Source organism: Cuculus canorus, chromosome 17 (genome assembly GCF_017976375.1).
Source record: "Cuculus canorus isolate bCucCan1 chromosome 17, bCucCan1.pri, whole genome shotgun sequence".
Lineage (NCBI taxonomy): Eukaryota > Metazoa > Chordata > Aves > Cuculiformes > Cuculidae > Cuculus > Cuculus canorus.
In genome coordinates, this window is record NC_071417.1 from 12,107,360 (window position 1) to 12,129,101 (window position 21,742).

At 44.0% G+C, this 21,742-nt stretch overlaps 1 protein-coding gene across 9 annotated transcripts in view; it reads right to left on the reverse strand.

The window, feature by feature from the left end:
• MTMR3 (myotubularin related protein 3) overlaps nt 1–21,742 on the reverse strand; it is a 72,423-nt gene that overhangs the window by 13,398 nt on the left and 37,283 nt on the right. For all 9 annotated transcript variants that reach the window (XM_054082640.1, XM_054082641.1, XM_054082632.1 and 6 more), the window contains 11 exons: nt 21,580–21,669; nt 20,152–20,268; nt 17,547–17,629; nt 15,087–15,253; nt 13,024–13,120; nt 11,441–11,554; nt 6,613–6,818; nt 6,265–6,396; nt 4,233–4,344; nt 2,981–3,176; nt 1,331–1,516 (listed from right to left, as the gene is read on the reverse strand). In XM_054082640.1, coding sequence (XP_053938615.1) covers nt 1,331–1,516; nt 2,981–3,176; nt 4,233–4,344; nt 6,265–6,396; nt 6,613–6,818; nt 11,441–11,554; nt 13,024–13,120; nt 15,087–15,253; nt 17,547–17,629; nt 20,152–20,268; nt 21,580–21,669 — 1,500 coding nt within the window. The remainder of the gene's footprint in view (nt 1–1,330; nt 1,517–2,980; nt 3,177–4,232; nt 4,345–6,264; nt 6,397–6,612; nt 6,819–11,440; nt 11,555–13,023; nt 13,121–15,086; nt 15,254–17,546; nt 17,630–20,151; nt 20,269–21,579; nt 21,670–21,742) is intronic.

The window sequence follows — 21,742 nt, forward strand, 5'->3', positions numbered from 1 at the left end:
GAATCGGCGTTCAGGCTTAAGAAGCAACAACTCTTTCCTCCACTGGGCCATGCCCCACTTCCTAAAGCCTGAGAGACAAATACACCTCGCAGTTTTTGCATACCTGCTTACAAACTACCTGCAAAGAGCTCAAGCATAGCAGAATCTTAAAATCATAACCTAAATACAGGAAAAAATGTAAAGACAAAATATTCGCTTATAATCAAGTGTAAAAGTCTTGCTGATTCAAACCCCCAGCCCTGCAGGACAAGCAGAGAATGACAACGCCTGTTACAAAACATCACCACAGCACAGAAAGGCAAAGATTGGTGGGGAAAAGCATTCCTTTCTGTGCGCTATAAACACACACAGCACATACATCCTGAGCGTTATTCACTCTGTGCTGTCATCCCAGTCTGACAAAATAGCTTAAAGAGAATGTAACTTGGAGCATATGACTTCCCTGGGGTTACTTGGATGTTTAAATGAAGACAGGTACTTCAGTACTCTAAAAAAACTAAGGGGGTTTAGTCTATAAAAGCCAGAATGCCAAGGGTCTGTTCACACCCAGCCCCTGCAGGTGAGCAGAGTGCTGTGAAACCAATTACAGCGTATGTATCTCATTTCCTGACTGATCTAAGCTGGGACTCAACACACACTTGGTTACACGGCTGAGCTGGCAGGCGGTAATTCAAGTCAGCCACAATCACAGGAGCGCACTTTAAATCTCCAAGTGGATCCGACACCGCATAAGAGCTTTTCCTCTTCGGGTTACTGGCCCTGCAGTCAGCGGCTGCTGCCTTCCCACAGACCCGCCTTCCCACCTTGGAACTCATTCTGGCCATCCCAGGCAAATCTCTTAACAGCAGAGCTGTCTGCTTCGAAAGTAAACAGACACAGCGCGTGGATCCTACATTTCAGTAGAAAAACTGCATGTAAAGGTAAGGGGGAGGGCTGGTTTTAGAGGAGGGGCCTTCAACTCAAAATAAGATCAAAGTAGGGGGAAGTTTTACTGCCACTAACTGACTTTTCTCGTGCTCTTTGGATTATACCAGAGTTATTTCAGCACCTCTTCGGCGAGACTATTAAATTAATATCATTTGTTTCTTTCTTGAAAGCTTAAAAGAAGTCCTCGAGGGTCCTGTTTTGGTTTTAAGAGTGAACAGATCTTGGGTCCCCTGAAGTACACACATATTTTGTCTATGGAATCTGGGCAGTTTTCCCATTTTCCTTTTCCCGTATCGCAGTGAGAAGGGAAATCAGAAACCCCTTGGGGCTCTACAGTAGGGAAGCACTGGGTATGGGTTTAGAAGCAGTCTATAAAACAGCAATCTCTCAAGCCACAACTCACAAGGAATGCTTCGTTAAACTCGAAAGAGCAAGGGAACTGCCTCTGGAGCTGATGGACGCAGTCCAGCCACTGTAAAAACACTGGGCAGCGCTCATTTAGGTCATCCGAATTCTCACCATGGCCACAGCGATCTGCAAACTTGTGGCCAAAATCCAGCCACTCCGTCTCCACTAGCACCTGGAAACCCTGCAGAAACAAGAGTACAGATGAAAAGTTCCTGTTTTTCAGTGGTTCAGCATTGTAAGAGGTTGGAGACTCATGGGAATCACCTCATTCCCGTGTCCTCGCTACTCCCATTTCCCTTCAGTACTGGCCTCCTTACTTATCTCTCCTGCTTTACCTAATGCCTCTGTGTTCTGAAATCCCGCACAACAAAACTGGGACAGAGAGGAATTCCCAAGCCTACAGAAAAGGGAAGAGAATAAGCAGCTTAAGCTGACAGGGAAGCTCCTGGTATGAGCCCTGTCTTGGCAGGCAGGGGTGAGTAGGAAATCCACCTTGATCAAAGCCCTCTGGGTTGTGGTAACCAACACCGGGACAGGAAATCCAAAGCTCTCCCTCGAAAATGATGAGCAGATCTGTCTGTTATCAAGGCAACCAATCCAGATGCAGGCTCAGAGAGTGCCTGCCTGTGTGCGCACCGAATGCGGCACACGCACAAGGCTGAATAAAGGTCGAGCTGAATGATTTCTCACGCTAACAAAAAGGTCAAAGAGTGTTTCAAAACAGAGCCCACTTCACCATACAGGACTTAAAACCCAGCACAGGTCAGGAAGGGTTTGATTCTTAGGGGAAAGAAAAATCATAGAGAACGCTTATTAAGGGCGTTGGAACTGGATGGGCTCTAAGGTCCCTTCCAACCCAAACCATTCTATGATTCTGTAAGTCAATGGCTGCAATTGGAGCAAAACCAGTAGCCGGTAGCTGAAAAGCTTGAATTGTGACAATGCTGAAGGCTCATTTTCCTAACCATTTCTGATCCTTGTAGGACAGCTACAGTTGATGTATTCCTCTGATACAGTAATGACAAGAAGACAAGCAAAGGCTGTGTACAGAACTCTGCATTGCGAACAGGAATCACAGCACCCTTAGGAGGGAGCAGGAGGAGGTGCAGTGCCAAGGACACAGCAGTATGTTTTGACCTGATGGATGACGACTCCCAGAAATCATGTGGAAAAGGATCAGAGGACTTTTCCATTTTCCTCCAAAAGACATTGCTACAGTTTAACCTCCTGGTCCTCACGCATCCCAGGCTTTTTAAGCAGCCGTTCGCAGCACAGCGCTCAGACACACGTTTCTGTTCTAGACAACAAAGGCATCTTGCACGTGGGCTGGCAGATGGAACCCAGCCACCACATACCACACAGTGCTGAAAAAGGATGGGGGAGAAAGAAATACAGGCTGAAAAAACAGGAGAAATAAAGCTAAGTGACAGAGGACAACAAGAAAATGAAACTGGGGAAACATGCAGCTGGGAATTCTAGAGAAAAGAAAGACTTTGTATCAATAGCTGGCTGAGAAACTGCAGTGGTGTAATGGAAACTGCAATATGTATCACGTATTCCTAAGCTAAATCCTTCACAGACAGACTTCCTTGGAAAAGGACCCAAACTCTGTAACCACCCCACGCTCCAGCAGCCGCTTACAAACCTCCGTGGTCCTGTAGTACGGATCGAGCAGCAGTTTGGCCAGTGCCACGATCTGGGGAGTTCGGTCCCAGCCATCTGAGCAGTGCACCAAGACGGGTCGCTGGTCTCGGTCCACGGCATGGACCACGAGTAGCGCGGATTTCAGAAGCACAGACAAGTGCTGCAGCCACTTGGTACTTTCCAGAGCTGATAACCAACTAGACGGAAAGAAGAGAAGACAGCTTTTGGTCTTTTAAAATGCTTTCAGGATTGGATCTTTGAATTTATCAAGTCAAAGCTCCTATTTTAATTAGCTGTGAATGTTATTCCCGAGTATTTTTCATTTACATCTCATTAACTCTTTTCCAGATGTGCAAGAAACAAAGCCACACAGGACACCGGGAGGTGCTTCGCTGCATGAGGCTTGCAAGAAGCTCAAATAACATCACCAGCAACAGACACCGCAAGCAGTGGTCTACCCACATTAACAGGTAATCATCATTTGCAGTGCCTCTGCTGTTTGCTCCCCTCCGAGCTGATGATTTGGACTCATCACCAGTTATTGTGGACTTTGCCACGCACCCCTGGCAGTTCTGTGCTTCAATGAAAGGCTGGAACCTGAGAAGCCTTTGAAATCTCCTGCACCTCAGCTGTTCCCAGGCATCCTAAAAACCTCTAACCTGTAGAGACCTACACAACCAGTTTGGTAACAGCAGCCACTCTGGAATACTTCGAAACCATGAAAGACTCTGGGCAGCAAATTCAAACCAGGGGAGTGGTGAGGGAAACAGGACTGGTGCAACTACAGTGTCCTAGCGAAGACCTGGCCTCAGAAGCTCCTGAGAAGAGGGTCTGTCAGAGGCTCGTTAATCCATAGCATGAAGGGCTATAAGATACAACTCCTGAAACGGCACTGTAAATGTGGGCTCTACTAGACTTTCTGCAGGAAAGCCAACTGTAATGAGTAAAGAAGCATGACCAGCAGGTATACCCTAGTGCTGGCACTTTGAAGCCCACCTGAAAGCGGTGCCAATCACTACTCAAGGTTACATTACAATCTCAGATCCCATTTTCTAGGTTCACTTCAAAGACAATAAACCAATGACTCTCCTTTAGCCCACATTCCATGGAAATGAAAAAATACAGCTCAGCATTATTGTACAGGGAAGTCACCAAGGGAAGAAAACCTGACTTTCACTTTACAGATTGGCAGCAAAATGTGGCAGTCACAGAAACGCGTAAGGAAAGGCAAAACCCGCCAAACATCCACTTACTTTCCTGGGTCTGGCATTTGCGTGCAGAGCAATCGCAGCGACTGAAAGCTTTTCCGGATGGAATGGATGTTTGCCATTCCCATGAACACCACTTCACAGTTTGGATAATATTCTGCAGGGAAACACCAAGAAACAGGGAAGAAACTAAAAACTACGCTAAGTTTAATTTCTGAAAGAAGCTTTTTCATATAAACAAACCACTGTTGCTGTGGAGAGATGAAATAATCTGTTTATGAGTATTCCCTAAGGAGCAGCCAGTACTCAGAGCTGGGTCAGTATTCCAGACATTACAACACAGCAGAGCAAAACAGGAAAGCCTTAGTGACGTGTTTGTGTGCTTATTTTCAGTGTTTCACTTCACATTAGAGATACAGCACAAATCTATGGGAACGGTGATATCACTGTGCTCAAGGCTATAGAATGTCTTAAAAAGACCAAGAAACATCAGAGACAGACTACGAAGCGTGGACAATATTAAATTGATAATTTGCAGACATTCTTAAGTTGGGTAAACTAACGTCTGTCAGTCACATATCCCTTTTCCTAACCACTCAAAGAGGCTGAACAGTCACTGCCTTCACTTCATTATGCTGAGACTTTATGCTGCCGAGGTACTCGAGCAGCAATGCTCAACTGCACGAGGAACAGGGATAAGGAGATGCAGGAAAACACCAATTCAATAGCCTTCCCTAGATTTACTTTTCCTCTTTCTTCTGTCTGCACAAAAATGATGACATGATAGCTAAAATGACCTTTTCTACAAAAGAAAAAATAATTAATCAGGACTCAGAACGCAGGATTACTGAGTGCTTGTGCAAGAAAAAGTGACAGTCTCTTAAAAGAGCATGGTTTATATAATTTGATTTCTTAACTGTTTACCAATCCAACAAATTCTGGCCCAACCAGAAGGTCCCGTTAGCGATGGACCATAATCCCAGTCAGAAACAGCTGATGGTATCAAACAATTTAAGCATTTTTTTGTCTTTTTACTGAATTATGCTATATAAAAGCACAACAGAAGTGAGACATTTTCATACAGAGAGAACGAAGCAAGCTTGGCAATACCTGGAGAGAATCTATCAGCAAAAAGGAAGCACTTAATGCGAGTCAGTTATATTGTCAGTGACAAGCTGTTTGGATGGTTTCTATAAGGAATACAAGAACCAATACACAGGAAGAAAATTCAATTCTCTATATAGTCTGCTTTTCTGGTTTGAAATTCTGCTCTGTGATGATGAGTTATACAGTAGCTTTTGACATGTTAAATGGGAAATGCATGTTTTCTCGCTGGTGGCTACATGTCAGAGGGCAGCTGTTGCAGCAAAAACCACAACAAGGACATATGGTCAAAACAGCATTTGTTATCTGCTCTATAGATTGTCTGTCTGGTATCTTTTTCCAGATTCCCCACCTACAGAATCTTAACAGGCTGCATTCGTATCCAATAATGACTATAAAAAAATACCTTGTTTAGAATGCCAACAATGTGCAAGTGCCAAAGAAGACAAAGTGGTAACTGCAAATGCATTACTGATGGACATGAATTAGGATTTCAGTGGCTTTGGGTTATGACATAAATGCTGAAAAATGTTCCAGCTTCAGAAAAACTGCTGAGAAGTTGTGTTCTGTGCTACCATTCTAGACCACTATTATTCTCTATGGTTAGCGGGTTGTTACGAGTTTGTTCAGGCTTTTTTAGACATAAGCACGTTGGACACCTTTGTCTCACTCTGGTTTATACCCTTGACTCAGCAGAGGAAGCTGATCAGCATGTTCCATGCAGTTCAGCATTTACTGAACACTGTTACCAGTTGGTTTTGTGCTTTGAGAAACAGAGTTAATTACCAACTAACCCTATCCTTTCGAAGGACTGTGTAATAGCTATAATGATTCCAAACCTTCATGTAGATGAATAGCACTTGCATCCACGCAGCCTGTTGAATATGTAGCACTGAACTGTGTCTGTGTAATTACATTTGAGAAAATCCATTTGATTAAACTTAAAAGAAAACTGGGAACGAACACTGCTCACCAGGGCACTCACAGCCTCCACCTTTAGCTCTGTTCGCCACAGCCGCTGCGTAAGATCGTGCATCCAAGATCAAAAGCTTCTGAGGCTGTATTGCCAAACTCTCTGCTCCTGAAGCATTGGAGATCGAGGAATCTGGGAAGAGGATGGATGAATAACTAAAAGGATACTTCAAACACTGTTGACAACAATGATTCACTCAAGTCCCACAAAGCACGTGCACTACACATACAGAAACCGGAGTACGCCTGATCAAATACAAACGGTTCAAATCTGTCTCAGTACCTACAATAGATAAAGATTTTACATAATGCTCTGCCCTTTACAGAAAAGGAACTGTGAAAAACTTACCGAACTCCACATCAGAGAGGTCCCCTCCATTGGAGAAATCTCTGGAACAATTCCCATTTACTAATTTGTTGCTGTTAGACCTGGAATCTGAGGCACAGGCTTTGGCTACAGACTGGACCAGGTGTTCATCATCTGCATTCCTCCAGCCCCACCAACTGACCTCGGGCTGCCCACAGCGGGAAATGACGGCCCCATTGCTCTGGTGCCTGAAAAGAGAATTCAAAGAACAGCCGTGCATAACCTGGAAGAATTAGAAAAATGGGGCACTCCAGTAGTTCAATTCCTACCAGGGACCTCTCCATCGTTCGGCAGTTACCCTCAAACTGTGAATCAGTGGCAGTGTATTCCACGTGATTCCCATCAAAACGCTGTGAACACACAGCCACAGAGAGAGAAAGGCAAAGTCCAGGTTGGTAAGAGGAAACAAAGTGTGACACACTAGTTTAACATTTGTGAGTGCTGCTGAGCAGACCGAGACTGGCAGCAGCGCCGGCCTCCTGCTACGGCTCAGCCACTACACTTACCTCGCGTCAAGGCTCCTTGCTGGAAAACTTGAACTTACAAACTAGGTTGCAATACGGTATTTTAAGTGTTTTTCATAGCTCTCTGTAACTGTTTCATATCAAATGCCTTCCCCAAGAGGAAGCAGATGACACATTGCATTGGCTGAGTGAAAGGAGAGGCAAACAGAATGCCACGGCACTCACTCCAGGTGCCAGCCAACTGTGCTCAGGAACATGTATTCCCGCTGAAATGAATAACCCTCCAGAAACAGTGCTCCCAATATCAAATGGGTTCAGCAGAATCTATGTGCTGATTGCTGAAAGGTCACCTCGTTCCCCGCTGCACTCACACAAATAACAACAGAAAATAAAACATCGTTGCAAGTGTAAGAAATCTGTTCTGAACACTCAGATAAGCTCATTTATTTTTCCATATGTTCTCCCAGATTTCATTACAAGCTGACTGCGGAATCATTTTCATAGGTTCATAAACTGTTGTATTTTCATCTCCAGGTCTTTGCCTCCCATTTATACCATGAAGAATTATTAGGCAAGAAGTTGAGTTCACTGATAGATGTGAAGCCCCAACACTCCTAAGCTTGCACAAATATGCAACTTTCCGATGTACCAGCAGAAATCAGCAAGCAATTCTATTTACGGTAATGTTGGAGGCCAGAGGAATCATGCTCATTCCAGCTGGACCGGCCACAGGAACAAAAAATAGCAAATAGTTGAAGTATCATTCTGAGGTCTCTGGAGACAGAGCTGGGGATAAGAGGGTGTCACTCGAATCTTGGTAACCAAAAAGATACGTAACAAAATTAAATCACTGCTCCACTGCTGATGTCCCAGCCCTTCAGAAAGAAGGCAACAGCCTCCCCACAGAAACTGAGCTGTCCATCACCATTAGGTAATAACTGTGATGCCTTTACAAAGCCCTGTACAACCTTATGATGCACAGTGCGACTCTGCATGAGCTTTAACTTCCCTGTGTTCAAGCAGCCTTCAAGTACAGCAATAAATCCCCCAAGTCCTTGTAGCTACACAGACGGGGAGGATGATGAAGATTCCACACTTCCCTCCACAGCATTACTTAACTCCTAACACTCACAACTGAAAAAAGCATCACTGCTTTTCAGGAAAACAATTCAGAACGAGGGACCTGGTGATTTTCTGTTTGCCTGCGCTTCCCATACTACCAGGGATACTGCCTGCAGGGGAGATCACCAGCAGCAGCGGGCAACCAAAAGCCTCCTCCAATACAGGCGATTCCCAAGCAGGTTCTTGTGAGTTCAGGATACAGTTTGTATTGGATGAAGTTCTCTCTACCATCCTGCCACAAAACCCCAGAAGGCTTCTCCCTCACACTGATGTTCTGGGACCTGAACAGATGAGCTACAAACCCTACATTAGAGGCAAACTTTATCTGCAGAAATATGGGCCTGGATCTGCAAAACCCATTAAGACAGAGGAACCCTGCAGCAGCCAGGAGTGGGATTTTTCTAGAAACCTGATCATAACCCAGCAGTGACGCTCCTGACAGTTCAACCTCTGCCAGTGGTTCTGCAGCTCACCCTGATCTCTGCCCACTCGGCTCTGCAGCCGGTGTGTGCTGTCATCACTCTGAATGCTGGACAGGAAAGGACAGCAAAGCTTTCACTGCCAGGCGTCTGTGTCTCCGGTCTCTCTCTGTCCCAGCCTTCAGCAAAGACTCTCAGACAAGTGACTGGATGAATCTTAAACAGATCATTATTAGTCTTTTTTCCCCTGAGGTAAAGCAAAAAAAGCCAATTTTTTGACATGTGATCACTAATGAACCTCGTAGTCCCCAAATCGCCTCCAACAGATAAAAAAAAAAAACTGTTAAATGAGCTTTGGTCCTTTCAAAAGTACAACAAAAGATATTTTTATGGTAACACACACAGAGAAAACTACACATGGATTTCCAATCACATGGATCATCAGCCACCAGCTGACGTGAGTTTGCAGAATGATGAACAATATGTTTCAAAAAATCTATTACTAAATGTCAAGATAAGGGTAAAAAGAAATCAAAAAAGAGAAAGACTTTTCTTCTCCTGATTTTCAGATCACAAATGAAAAACTGTGTCGTAGTTTAACATACATAGTCTCATCAGAACTGGGTTGAATGCCAGGGATGAAACAGTTTCAGTCTATAAGGTCTTTTGAACATTTAAACTGCTCTCCCATATATCCCCAGGGATGCAAGCTGCACCCAGAAACACAGACCCAGTGATTCTCTCCTCTGCAGTGCAGAAAAGAGCGGTGATGCTTCCCTGTACTTGCAAGTGAGGGTTGGACTTTATGATCTCAAAGGTCTCCTCCAACCAAACAATTCTATGATTCTTTTGCATGTATTTATAAAATTCGTACTCATATGTACAGCCATAAAAATAAATACACTTGATCTTTAAAATTCCACACACACTTGAAAGCCTTTTTCCCCTCTCAGAGCTGAACAGTGGATGGAGCAATTCCTCAACATTCAGAAACTCTGCCAATCCCTTTATTATTTGGAAGGGAAAGGAGAAAAGATAAGAGGATTTAAAGATAACGGTCTGCTGTCACAAGCTAATTTGTTCTCTTTGCACGGAACAAGAACTCTTAAGATGGGTAAACAAAGTTTTGTGGCATGCTCTTAAACGTTGTACCCTTGTTCCTCCAACCCATCAGCTGTGCGAAACTCCAAATTCAGCTTGTGCTCTGAGAACAGCTTTTCCCTTGTCTGTTCAGAAGGGACGGGCAGCATTAACAGAATTATCTGTATTCATTATTGTTTTAATCCCTTTGTCATCTGATTTTTTAAAGCAATTTAAACATTTATGGGAGGATAACTCCACCAGGAAAGCAGCCAAGGTGCTAAATGACAGGTTCCAGAGTATATGAAAAAAACAGATGCTGAGATGTATTTCCTACTAAAGCAGCTGTCAAAAGTCAGTAGTTCAGAAAAGCAGCTCTGTCCTGAAGAATTGCCAGATTCAGTCTAAGGCAGAAACTGTCTGATCAAAACTATTTAAAATGAGTAGATAGGGCTAACACACAGTCTCTGGTAAGCTGAGTTTTATATCTCCCTTAAGACATTTGGGGCTTTGTCCTTGTGTGTACTTCAGTCTGCGTCAGATGAGTATGAGGGACAAACCACTGGTGTGCTGAGCCAGAGATGCCATTTATCATTCCTGCAGCTGTGCTGGTGTCTCCATCTCATTTTTTTCATTTTCATATTAAAAAAAAAACAAAATCAATCTTACCTGAGGTGACTGCCCTCGGAATGACTTGCAGGAGATGCAAATGCTGAGTGCGCCCACACGATGTGTTTGGAATTAACAGACACAAATCATTACACCTACTTTCAGTGACTGTAGTAAGCCTGCCTTCCCTCATTTACAGCTCGACAAGGGCCAGGACATTCTGCTGTCCAACACATCCTTGGAGTTTTGAACAGGTATAAAACAACACACATAGCAGGAGTAAATGCACAAAGAGTTAATACTCGGCACTGGTGAGGCTGAAAGCCTGGGTTCCGTTCTGAGCCCCTCACTACAAGAAGGACATTGAAGGGCTGAAGCACGCGGAGAAGGGAATGGAGCTGGGAAAGGGTCTGGAGAACAGGGCTGAGGGCGTTGTTTAGCCTGGAGAAGAGGAGGCTGAGGGGAGACCTCATTACTCACTGCAGCTCCTGGGAAGGAGGTTGTGGTGAGGGGGGTGCTGGGCTCTGCTCCCAAGCAACAGGATGAGAGGAAACAGCCTCAAGTTGTAGCAGGGCAGGTTCAGACTAGACATCAGGAAAAATGTCTTCATAGAAAGGATTCTCAGGCACTGGCAGAGGCTGCCCAAAGAGATGGAGTCACCATCCCTGAAGGTATTTAGAAGACATGTAGATGGGGTGCTCAGGGATCTGGTTTAGTAGTGGATAGGTATAGTTGGACTTGACCACCTCACAGGTCTTTTCCAACCAAGTGATTCATGCAAGCAGTCCTCTGCCACCCTCCTTTCATATCTAAATCCTTGGGGTGGTTTGTGTTTTGTTCCGGGCTCCTGTTCCCCACACCACTTCTGAGACCTTCTGGAACAGAACTGCAGGATCCTGCCCCAGACAGAGTCCCAGGGTGGATGAGCTCAGGTACCGCTCTCACAGGAACACAGAGGGGGCTGAGCCAGGTTTTGTTGCCTCTTCCCAGTTGTCCAGCTCTGTCCTGGCAGGTCCAGGGCCTTCGTGCAGCACCCCTTCACATCATCTTACACAGGCAAGAACACAGCAAGACACGAGCCAGACCCCTCTTTACTTTGAATAAACTGAGCCTCACCTGTACACCACAGCAGGGATGCGCTTCCAGGACCGAAAGCTCGCCACACTCTCTAGCTCCTTATCCGTGATCCAGGCAGGAACTATGATTTCCTGGGGGTAACTACCACAGAGCCTGCAGGAAAAGTGGTGCAAAGGGTTGAATGTAAGCAATATAGCACAGCTACATGCTTCCCAGCCAGCACACACAGATAAGCAACGTGACAAACTGCTGTTTCATTAATTGCTGTTTCATTTTAAGTTAATGAACCTCTCCTTTGCACATACAAAAAGCACTGTGATCGTTGGAGGTGCAGAAATGCATTTCAGAATTAGACGATTCAAGCTAGTGTTTGCTCAGGAAATTCATACATAGGTGTTTTTTAACTGCAGCTGCTGAAATAAACTGGACCACAGAAAAGAAATTCTCCATCTCTCCATGCTGAAAAATAAATGACTCCATTTCTGGGTCACAAAAGCCAGTGGCAGAACCATCCTGGACTACTGGGATTCACAGCAGGAACTTGTGTAGGTCTGGAAACACACACTGAGTGCACCAGTTTATGTTTCGCTGGCTCAATGCAACTGTCACATCTCCCAGTCACATCTCCTGCTCATTATTTATCTCGTGGAGTCCTGGCTGCCAAGGAGAACAGCACAAGCAGTCTATAATGACTACAATATATTGCTGGATCATACAGTTCATCCCTGGTCCCTCCTCTTAAAAAGATGCATTTATTGCCCAAGGACAGACCTGAGCCTGTGTCTACAATCATAGAAAGATATAGCAATCAGCCTGAAAAAACACTCTCTTCTCAAGTGCTGGACACAAGAGGAAAGGAGTAGTTTGTGTCATTCTGCTTCCACGTGTCATATAGTTTTTTACTTTGTCTTTAGTATTAAATATTTACAGGGTAGGGTTTTTTCCTTCCCTAGATTTTACAGACAAAGACAGGTATTCCTCTCGCAGTGACACCAACTACCAGCTGCAAGTCACTACCCTGCACAGACAGAGCAATGAAAGGGGTTTTATTACACAGCACTGTTGCGGGGTTTGCTCCGAATTGGATTAGGGATCTACCAGCACACTCTGTCCCACCAGCTATGAATGTAATACCTTTCTCTGCCCCAACGCCAAGAGGACATTCATCTACGCTGTCAGCACCAGAGAAAGCGTTTTCTCTTATTTTCAGGATCTACAAGCATAACTCTTCCAAACGAACTTTTTTTTTTAATAGAAGTCTATGTCACAAGTTAAGGAAGAAGACAAAAAAAGTGCTTTTAAAAAGTTCAATCAAACCCCACTCTACGTTCACGTAGGGCTTCCCCTTTTCTTCCATGAGAATGCTTATTCTCTAAGAAATCCTCCAGCAAGCACATCAAAATCTGGTATTTCTAAGCCTACAAAAACTGTAACAGCTAATTATTGTTAAATAGTACTTTAAAGGCACATCTGGTTTTTTATAAAATGACAAAAAAATCACAATTCTACTTGTCCCTTATTAGGAACTGTAGAACTTGGAAACAAGTACCAGTAATCTGCTCTAACAGAACCGGTATGTTGAGATGCCACTTGGCTGTGAACCAGCAGCCCCCAGAACTCACTTATACTTCTCATTGATGTTGGAAATCCTCCAGGCATTGTTCATATCAAACCCCATCCGCTCCACTTCGTTTTTAAACCTTGAGGTTACGTGTTCTCCTGGGTAAAGTGAAGAAAGAAAACAAATGAGAAGTAAGAAGCAAGATTCCTACTTTTCAAAATAAACACCTCTGCACTCATCCTTATTAAACCTGAAAGGAGAACAGAAAGTTCAAAACCATCACCAACATTCCACAATCCTAGTGTGAAAATCCCACAGCCTGCACTGCTGGTTCTCCAGCAGCTCTCCAGCAATGCCCAAGTCCACAAAGGACATCTCTGGAAAAAACAGCTTCTGGAAACCCACTTGAGAAATAACAACACTGCGGATCAAACCAAGCCCAGCAGCAAAAGCAATTTAGATCTACCAGCAGCCTCAGGGGGAATACACCAGTGGCTTTTCAGAAGTTCCAAAGAATTTTGTATCAATAAGGATGTGAAGCTTTGGCCTGACTGACAGTGAAAGGGTAACACACGGAATGTAGTCTGGAACTTGGGCAACCTGCCTTGAGTCTACAATTTCAGCCCAGGCTTCCCATAGGGCTGTAGGCAAGCCCTGTCATTTAACTCCCATCCCAGTTTTCCATCTCTAACTGGACATTATTCCTCTGTAAGCCATGTGGGAATGTGATGGTCAAACACCTAAACGATAGACACAAATAACAGTCATAGGATCCCCACAAACTCCTGGATTAACAGATTAAAGGGATGGGAACGAGCAACACTGATTTCCTAGATATGTTTTCTAAAGTATCAAAACACAATTGAAAAATGTGCAACAGCAATAAAGAAAAACTGTTTTGAGAGAGTCTGGAGGATCTGAAGGTACTTAATCAGCGTCCAGAAGGGAACAGCAACACTTCCAGGCTCATGGAGGTAAGAGATGTGATAAACGTAATGAATGTGTGAGCAACACAAGGTAAAATGGTTCTGAAAGTCTCTCCCTTGCTTGTCTCTGTAAATTACCATATCCCTAAATCACGGGGCAAACCATCATCCACAAGGAGACAGAGATCTATTGAAAAGTTAATGCTCTAAATGTTACATATTTCCATCACATATTTCAGAAAGCCCTGAAGTCTTCAAATACCTGAGATACATGGAGATACAGATCTATCTCAAAGACTATGGGGGGGCTCTTGATCAGGGAGTGCAGGAACAAGACGAAGGGACCACTTCTCTGGGCAATCTGGACCAGGGCCTCCCTACCCTCACAGCAAAACATTTCTTTCCAAAATCTCATCTCAATCTCCCCTCTTTCAGCTCAAAACTGTTCCCCCTCATCCTGTCCTTTGTCTCCCTGATCAAGAGCCCCTCTTCAGCTTTCCTGGAGCCCCTTTCAGTACTGGAAGCTCCTCTAAGGTCCCCCCACAGCCTTCTCTTCTCCACGCTGAACAACCCCAGCTCTCCCAGCAGGCCTTTTCTTATTCCCTTTGAAAGGTAAAATGTGAGACTGACATTGTGCAATCAGAGAACGTTCACTCTGCAAGGCACAGGATGGCAAAACCTACAGACCTGGCTGATCTTCCTCACTTATTGCCTTTCCATCATGTCGCTGGTACAACAGTGCCATAAAAAAGAAATAGTTCTGCTGTCCCTTCCCAATCCCCAATCAATTAGCCTGGAGCTTGCCAACCACTTCCCGCTCCTCACATGAACACTGCATGAGCCTGAATTAATCATCTCCCAGCCACCAACTCAAGCAGGTCAGCTGCTGCAGGCCTGGATTTACAACAGCTGGATGGGTCCGTAGAGATGGAGGCTCCACGAGGAGCCCTTTGACCCTTTGCCAAGCACAGAGATGACACTGGGACAATCCATCCCAGCCAGACAACCAACTCTGTCACATTCTTCCTTAGCAGCAACTGTTTTAAAGGAGCAGCAGGGTGCTCTTGCAGCACTGAGGATGGGCTTTGTTATCAGCTACTGTGAGGAACGGGCATTAAAACCTGGGATACATCCTTAAGGACTTTTCTGAACAGCAAATGAGAATACTGGAAATATCCCCAGTATTGTTCCCACATACCTGGCCGACACAAGTCGCCGTGCTGCTCCTTCTCGCTAGCATACACCTCCATACACCAGGCGTGGTAGGCAAACGAGAAGAGGTCTTCTATCTTGGAAGGAGGGCGGATGGCATTGTTCAGCCGCTTCAGCCAATCTTGACACTGCTCAAAAGTCGGAAACTGACACCTGTGCCAGAAAGAGTTACCTTTAATTTTCAGTAAAAGAGGCCAGGCTGAGGGCTGGCTGTGAAACTCTCTGTGCAAGCATAACACAAGAACCTTACGGGTTATAACACCTTATGGGTTATTTAGTTCTGCTTCTATGTACATTCTAATGGTGAGTAAAATGAAACCTTCGGGTATTAGTAAATAAACACACAGTTGGAGAGCCAAAATAAACTGCAAGCAGGGAAGCAATGCTGTGTGAGTGACTAAGCCAGCGGCATGGCCTGCCAGTCATGGATGAGGGAGGCATTTATGCATATGTTTACTATAAACCCAAGGACAACATCACTGAGCTCAGTTTGTGTCTGCACAACTCAGGCCAGGAACGTGTTCACAGCGCCTTGCTGACCTGCGGTCTCAGACGGCAACTCCCCAAACCATCACACACTCTATAATCCAGGCACCACATTCCCGTAAGCAAGGACTTGTTTTATCAGACAAAAATATCGATCTCATTAAAGTACTTAAAATGAGAATAAGGACAAACTCCAGTACCTGAAATCTTACCTTATTTCCCCATCTCATATGCTAAGATGCTCTTTCCTGGCCATAGCGGAAAGCACAAACAGTGTTTTTGACACTGAACTTTGCCTAATGCTACAGACAACAACCAGCGAGAATATTCCATGCACAGGAGGAACCGATTTACAAGCAGTACATTAAAATTACATTAGCTTGTCTTTCCAAAGAGGATTCCTGTGCCCTTTCAAATAAAAGGGTGGAAATAAGATCTGTGATTTATTTTGCTTTGACAGATTTCTTCACTATTTTATAAGTATAAAATATTCACCACACATTTATATCCAGCTCAGCTGGTGATCGGTTGCCTTCAGGGTTTCTGACAGCACCTGCATTCTATACGGGCAGGATTCATTATCCTACCTGCAAATAGCTCAAAGTCAACCAGTGGAAGGAAAAAGACACATCTAGCTCATGAACACATCAGAAATAGCTGGGAGAAATTGCAGCCCAGAGGTGTTTATTCCTCACCAGTGACTGCAGAGCAAGCCCAGACTGCTGCCTTAGGCTGGGCAATCCTCAGCCAGGCAGGACACATCCCACCCTACAGACCCCACACCTGCCTTCTAAATTCCTTTAAAGTTAGCATTGCGAATAACAAGCACTATCTTCACTTGAGCCCCGTTATTCAGAGCACAAACTACTTTGTTGGTGGAAAAGAACAGGAATTCATCCTAAGTCTGCTATCTTGGCCCCAAACTTTGAGTCATCAGTTTCATCAAGATGCTCAGAGATGGAATTTTGAAGGAAAATTCGTAAGGAAGGGCATGAATACAAATCATTTGTATTCCTTCTACAATTGAAGAGAAATAAATTAATGTAGAGAGGAAGGGTGACTTTTTTAAATGTCAAGAGCTACAAGTTAAGAGGAAGTTAAATATTGAATTCAAATTAAACTAAATATTACTTCTAAAGTAAAATCAGCCCTCATCAAAACACAGCATTTCAGGAAGCAGCTGGCCTGTTAAACATTCCGAGCGCTCCACTATGACTCGGGCTCATTTCATTATACAAAAGGTACTGCCAGCAAACATTTAATCAAAAAGAAATGTTCCTTTCTTGTTAATTAAAGTTTATAGATCAAAATTAATCTCTGCAGCAAAAAGTAGGAAATCACTGCAGCTCAGGCTCAGAGCTGTCTCCAAATTCTGCTGAAGGACAGACACTGATAAACACTCCCCTAAAGTGATACTATCTGCTTCCCTGGGTTACAGAGTGGGCTGCAGACCTGGCTTTACACTTCCCTGCCTTTCTTTTCCAACAGGCTGTTAGGTTTTAAAGACAGCAATTAAAAAAAAAAACACAGGAGGGCTGATGTGTCCAGACAGAAGGGTAGAACTGCACAAGCCCAGAACCCTCCAAGCCCCAAATCCAGATTACTTTTCCAAGAAGTGTGTATTTCAGCAGTTTTAGTCAGTTCTTTACCTTATAAGTAACCAAAGCAATACATACGTGTAAGGCAGGGGAAATGCAGTGAGACAAATTCATTTCAGAATAAGCCCAAGCCCAAGCCATTTGGGCTCAGATCAAGGTTTGCAGCTCTACTGTATCACAGCAAGCGAAAACATAGACCATGCTGCTTCCACTCTCTTTACAGAAACACCCATGCAAGCTCGGACAAAAGTAAGGGAAAGCAAGTCCATTAAGTAAGAAAAAACATCGTCTTTAAACCTCACAGCTGCCTGCAGGATGTGGAAAGCAAGGTTACTCCCATTCTGCATTCAGCCTGTTCCTACCTTATAACTTTGCAGTCTTTGCAAGTCAAATGCAGTTGAAATATATCACGGCACTCAACGCTTTCTATAAGCTGCAATGGAACCTGCAATTAAACAGATTGCATAATTTTATTTCAAGTAGCACTAGCAGTGTCTTTTCTTTGCACATCTCACAAGGATTTATTCTAGGACTGCATGGAGTCTGAAAAGAGAGAGAGAAACACAAAGAAAATTGAGAACTACTGCAAGAGCTCCCAAGTGTGGTACTGTGGATCAGCAGCTCCAGCTCCACTGCTGAGTGGTCCAAAAACCTGAGAAGGCTGCAGTGCTGGTGACAAACATGTAGTTAGGGAAAGCGGGAGAAACTAGAGGGATTCAAAATGTCCCCTTTAGACAGACACAAACAACAGCAGCGCTGGACTCCCCTTTGCTGGAGGGAGCACGAAACCTGCTCTCTCAGGCCTAGTGAGGCTGCCAGCAGGTTACCTCGTGTTCCTATTGTGGTAACTGGGCCAGTAAAGAGCAAAGAACTCATGCAGAAGGAGACCAGACAAGGTGGGATAGCTTTGCCAAATAAATTAAGGGCTGGAATACATCTCAGACTGGAGAATCCTCCATTCTTTCTTCCCAGCTGGACAACCCCACATACACCAATAATTTAAATCTACTATTGACTTCCATGGCACCAACATAGAAAATCAGGTACCTTTCACCAGCTAAATGTGTTCAGACTCTACAGAACATGCTTTTTCAGTCAAACGCTGCTTTGGCTGTTAAAATTCTTTTTTTATTTTCCCCTCCAAGCCCTCTTGTATTGCATTTTTTCTCATGTTCTTCTCCATTTAAGCAGTTCTTACCCTCACCCCTTCCTCCAGTCTGTTCCTGGCTCCTCTTCCTCCTGTTTGCACTTTACGGATACATTTGAGTATTCTCTACTCCTGCATTATTTTTAATTTCCTTCTCTCAAAGTCACTCTCTGTTCTTGCCCTTCCCGTCTGCCCTCTGCTCCACAGCCATTCTTTCTCCTGACAGCCCACACGCTGCTCACCACCTATTCACTCAGAATCTGCTGATTAATCTTCAGGGTATCCTTCATATCAATCTTTTTCATTTTCTTTTCCGGTCACAAAAACCTCTCCTCCAATCCTCTTTTATTTTCAATCTCCTTCTTCTCCATTATCCTCCCACAGTAAAACTCTGTTGAATTATCTGCCTTCGTCCTCATCCCTTCCCACCGATAACCTTCCCTCTCCATTGTGATGTTTGTCAGGCTGATGCACGCAGCAAGTCAGACACCCTGCACAGGCAGCTTGCTCTTGAAAGAGCCATTAATTCTATTTGCAGGCGCCTCACCACATAATATTGGCTACTGAAATAAAGCAGCGGAGAAGCAATCATTGCTGCTTTCATAAGAATAAACACAGTTTCTTATCCAAGGCCAACGCTATCACATTATAGAGTGCTAGAGTATCACACTCCAGCTGTATCTGCCTCTCAACTGTCTCTCCTTTAAAATTATCATCTTTTAAACAACAACAACGCTCTACAACTCAAAGTTTTTATTTCTCAATTGGTTCTATTACTTTAATTACTGGAACTCTTATCTAACAGGAGGACAAGACCTGTTTAGAGAACAATACAGAGGCTGGAAGAGGGAGCTAGCTTCATAACCTTAGGAAGTTCAATGGAGACAGGTGTATGGTCTTGTACCTGGGAATACCTAACACTGGAGTGCAGCTCAGACTGGGTCCCACCTGGTGCTACAGCTGCCGGGGAAGACACCAAACCAGCGACTTTTCCATCAAAACGCAAGGGCAAGCTCATACTAAAACTCACCACGACTAGAAGTCTCCATCTTGCCCATATGAAGTTTTTGGGGTTTTTAACTGTCACAAAATCGTGGAATGGGTTGGGTTGGAAGGGACCTCAAAGCCCAACCAGTTCTAACCCCTGCCACAGGCAAGGACACCTCCCACTGGATCAGGTTGCTCAAGAAGCAAGTGTCCAACACCTGCTATTTGAACTACATACAAGTCTGAGGCTCCATGCACTTCTCCCAGCAATGCCATCAGCTCGCAGGGAGATGATGACCAGACACACACTCAGCAGCTGCAAAGGTTGGAATTTTCTTAAGGAAAAGCCAATCAATGGAGACCAGCCTGGGAACCAAATTTCCATATGCACGGACAGATCACTGTTGAGTCTGCATTTTTATCCCAGGGCTAAACCTAAGCCAACACTTTTGAATGTCATAATCCCTCCAATTTACGCATGGTCTACTGGAGCTTTTGGGTTTGTATTTAAAACACCATGTTGCTATTACTACTGGGATCTAGGAAACGATCCATGGAAAAGGTTTACGCATGCAGCTGGTTTCTGCAGCACTGCAATGTCAGCATTACCAACTTTTAAATGTATTTCTTTTCAAGCACAGGTGCAGCAGGCGCTCTGGCAGCTCTGCGCTACTCAGAGAGCTTTCACAAGCATCATTTTGACAGCCACTCCATTGAATCCTGGACAAAAAGAGAAGAGCGAAGCAAAAACTAAAGCCCAGGAACCCTAAACTCTCTTATTTGGGTTGAGTTCACCATAGCTGTACCACCACAGGAGCACGAATAACACTTACATTCACAACAGACTCCTTGAACTTGATGTGAAGCCTGTAATTCGAAAGTGCAATGATGGCATCCTCTGCGCGTCCTACATACTCCGTACTCTCACCATGAAGCTCAATGAATGGGACCTTCAGAAGGGGAAGAAAAATCATTCAGAAACCACTTACCAAAGTTGTGTCCCTCCTGTGAGCACACACTCAAGCACACAACACCATTAAAAGACAGGTAGATGAAGTGCTCAGGAATGGTTTACTAGCGTGCAGGTACAGTTGGAACTTTATCTCAAAGGTCTTTTCCAACCAAGCAACAGTATGATTCAATAAAATCAAAATTAAATGCTGCTGAGAGTCAGTTTGGCTGTTACTGATAGGAAGGAAAGTCTTGGGTAAAGTTGGTTCAGAGGTTAATTGGAGCCTTTTTTTAAAAACAATTCCTCATTTTCTCTTAATTTTCCTGAGCCGTAACTGCTTGGTCAGGGAAAACAAGGAATTCATAAGACAAATCTGAGTGAAATATCCTCACATTCTGGCAAGCGGCTTGACAACCCCTTGATTTATGTTCTCACTCCTTACTTAATGGCGAGTGGCACTTTCATCACATTATTAACTTCATCCTTAAGCAGACAAAGCACACAAAATGAATAATCTCTCATGCTGTCAGCCCTCAGTATTGCCAAAGCAAGCTCAGGTACCCAGCTTTGACCAGATCCTAAATGCTACACAGAAGTCATTGGGCAAATCATGCTTTTGGCTTCATAATTCTCCCCGCAAATATGAAACGCACCCCACACTACTGCTTTACAAAGTTAGAAAACTTGCAGTTGAATTACACTTCACACAAAAATTGCAACTGTTTAATTAAAAAAATGTGACTTAAACCAAATATAACTGAGCTTGGTGAAAAGTGTAATCATTCAACTTGCAACCAATCTGGTTTTACACCACCTGAGTTTAAATCTGTTTAAAATACTTTCTATTGAAATGAAATAAACTTCCTCTTCAGTTGATATCAGAGTGTCTACACAGACAAAGCATTCAAACTAAATTGATTTCAAAAGGAACTCTGGAAAATTAAGAAACCGCAAATATCTATTTTGAACAACATAAGACTTCCAGCTTCTCAGTAATGAGAAGCAGTGACAGGATTTAAGGAGTGTAGTGGTAGCTTTAAAATCCAAAGAGTTCTGAACTATGGAATAAAACCCAACACTTGAAACCACTACACAAGTAATGGCTGTGTTCTTCAGACGCTCTAAGGTATCACCTGTAATCCAGTGCACACCTGTCCCATCAACAGTACACGAGCATTTAAAAGAAAAACGTGTTTCTTGTCTAACTGTGCTCAATTGTGAATGAAAATTCCACAGAAGAGGCCAGACAACACCCAGGTCACGCAGAGCTGCTGTGATTTGAGCTAGCAGGGAGCAACGTGGTGACTACCTGGAGGTTCTCATCCTCTCGGATCAGCTGCTTCCTGGGAAAAATCTGATTAGCTTGGATGCATTCAAGGCTGTGCTGAGTCTCTTCATCCTGAAAAACAAAGCCTTACAGTTAACTTTTGCACTGTCACTGCTGCCTTCTTCACCACAGAGAGAGCTATCAG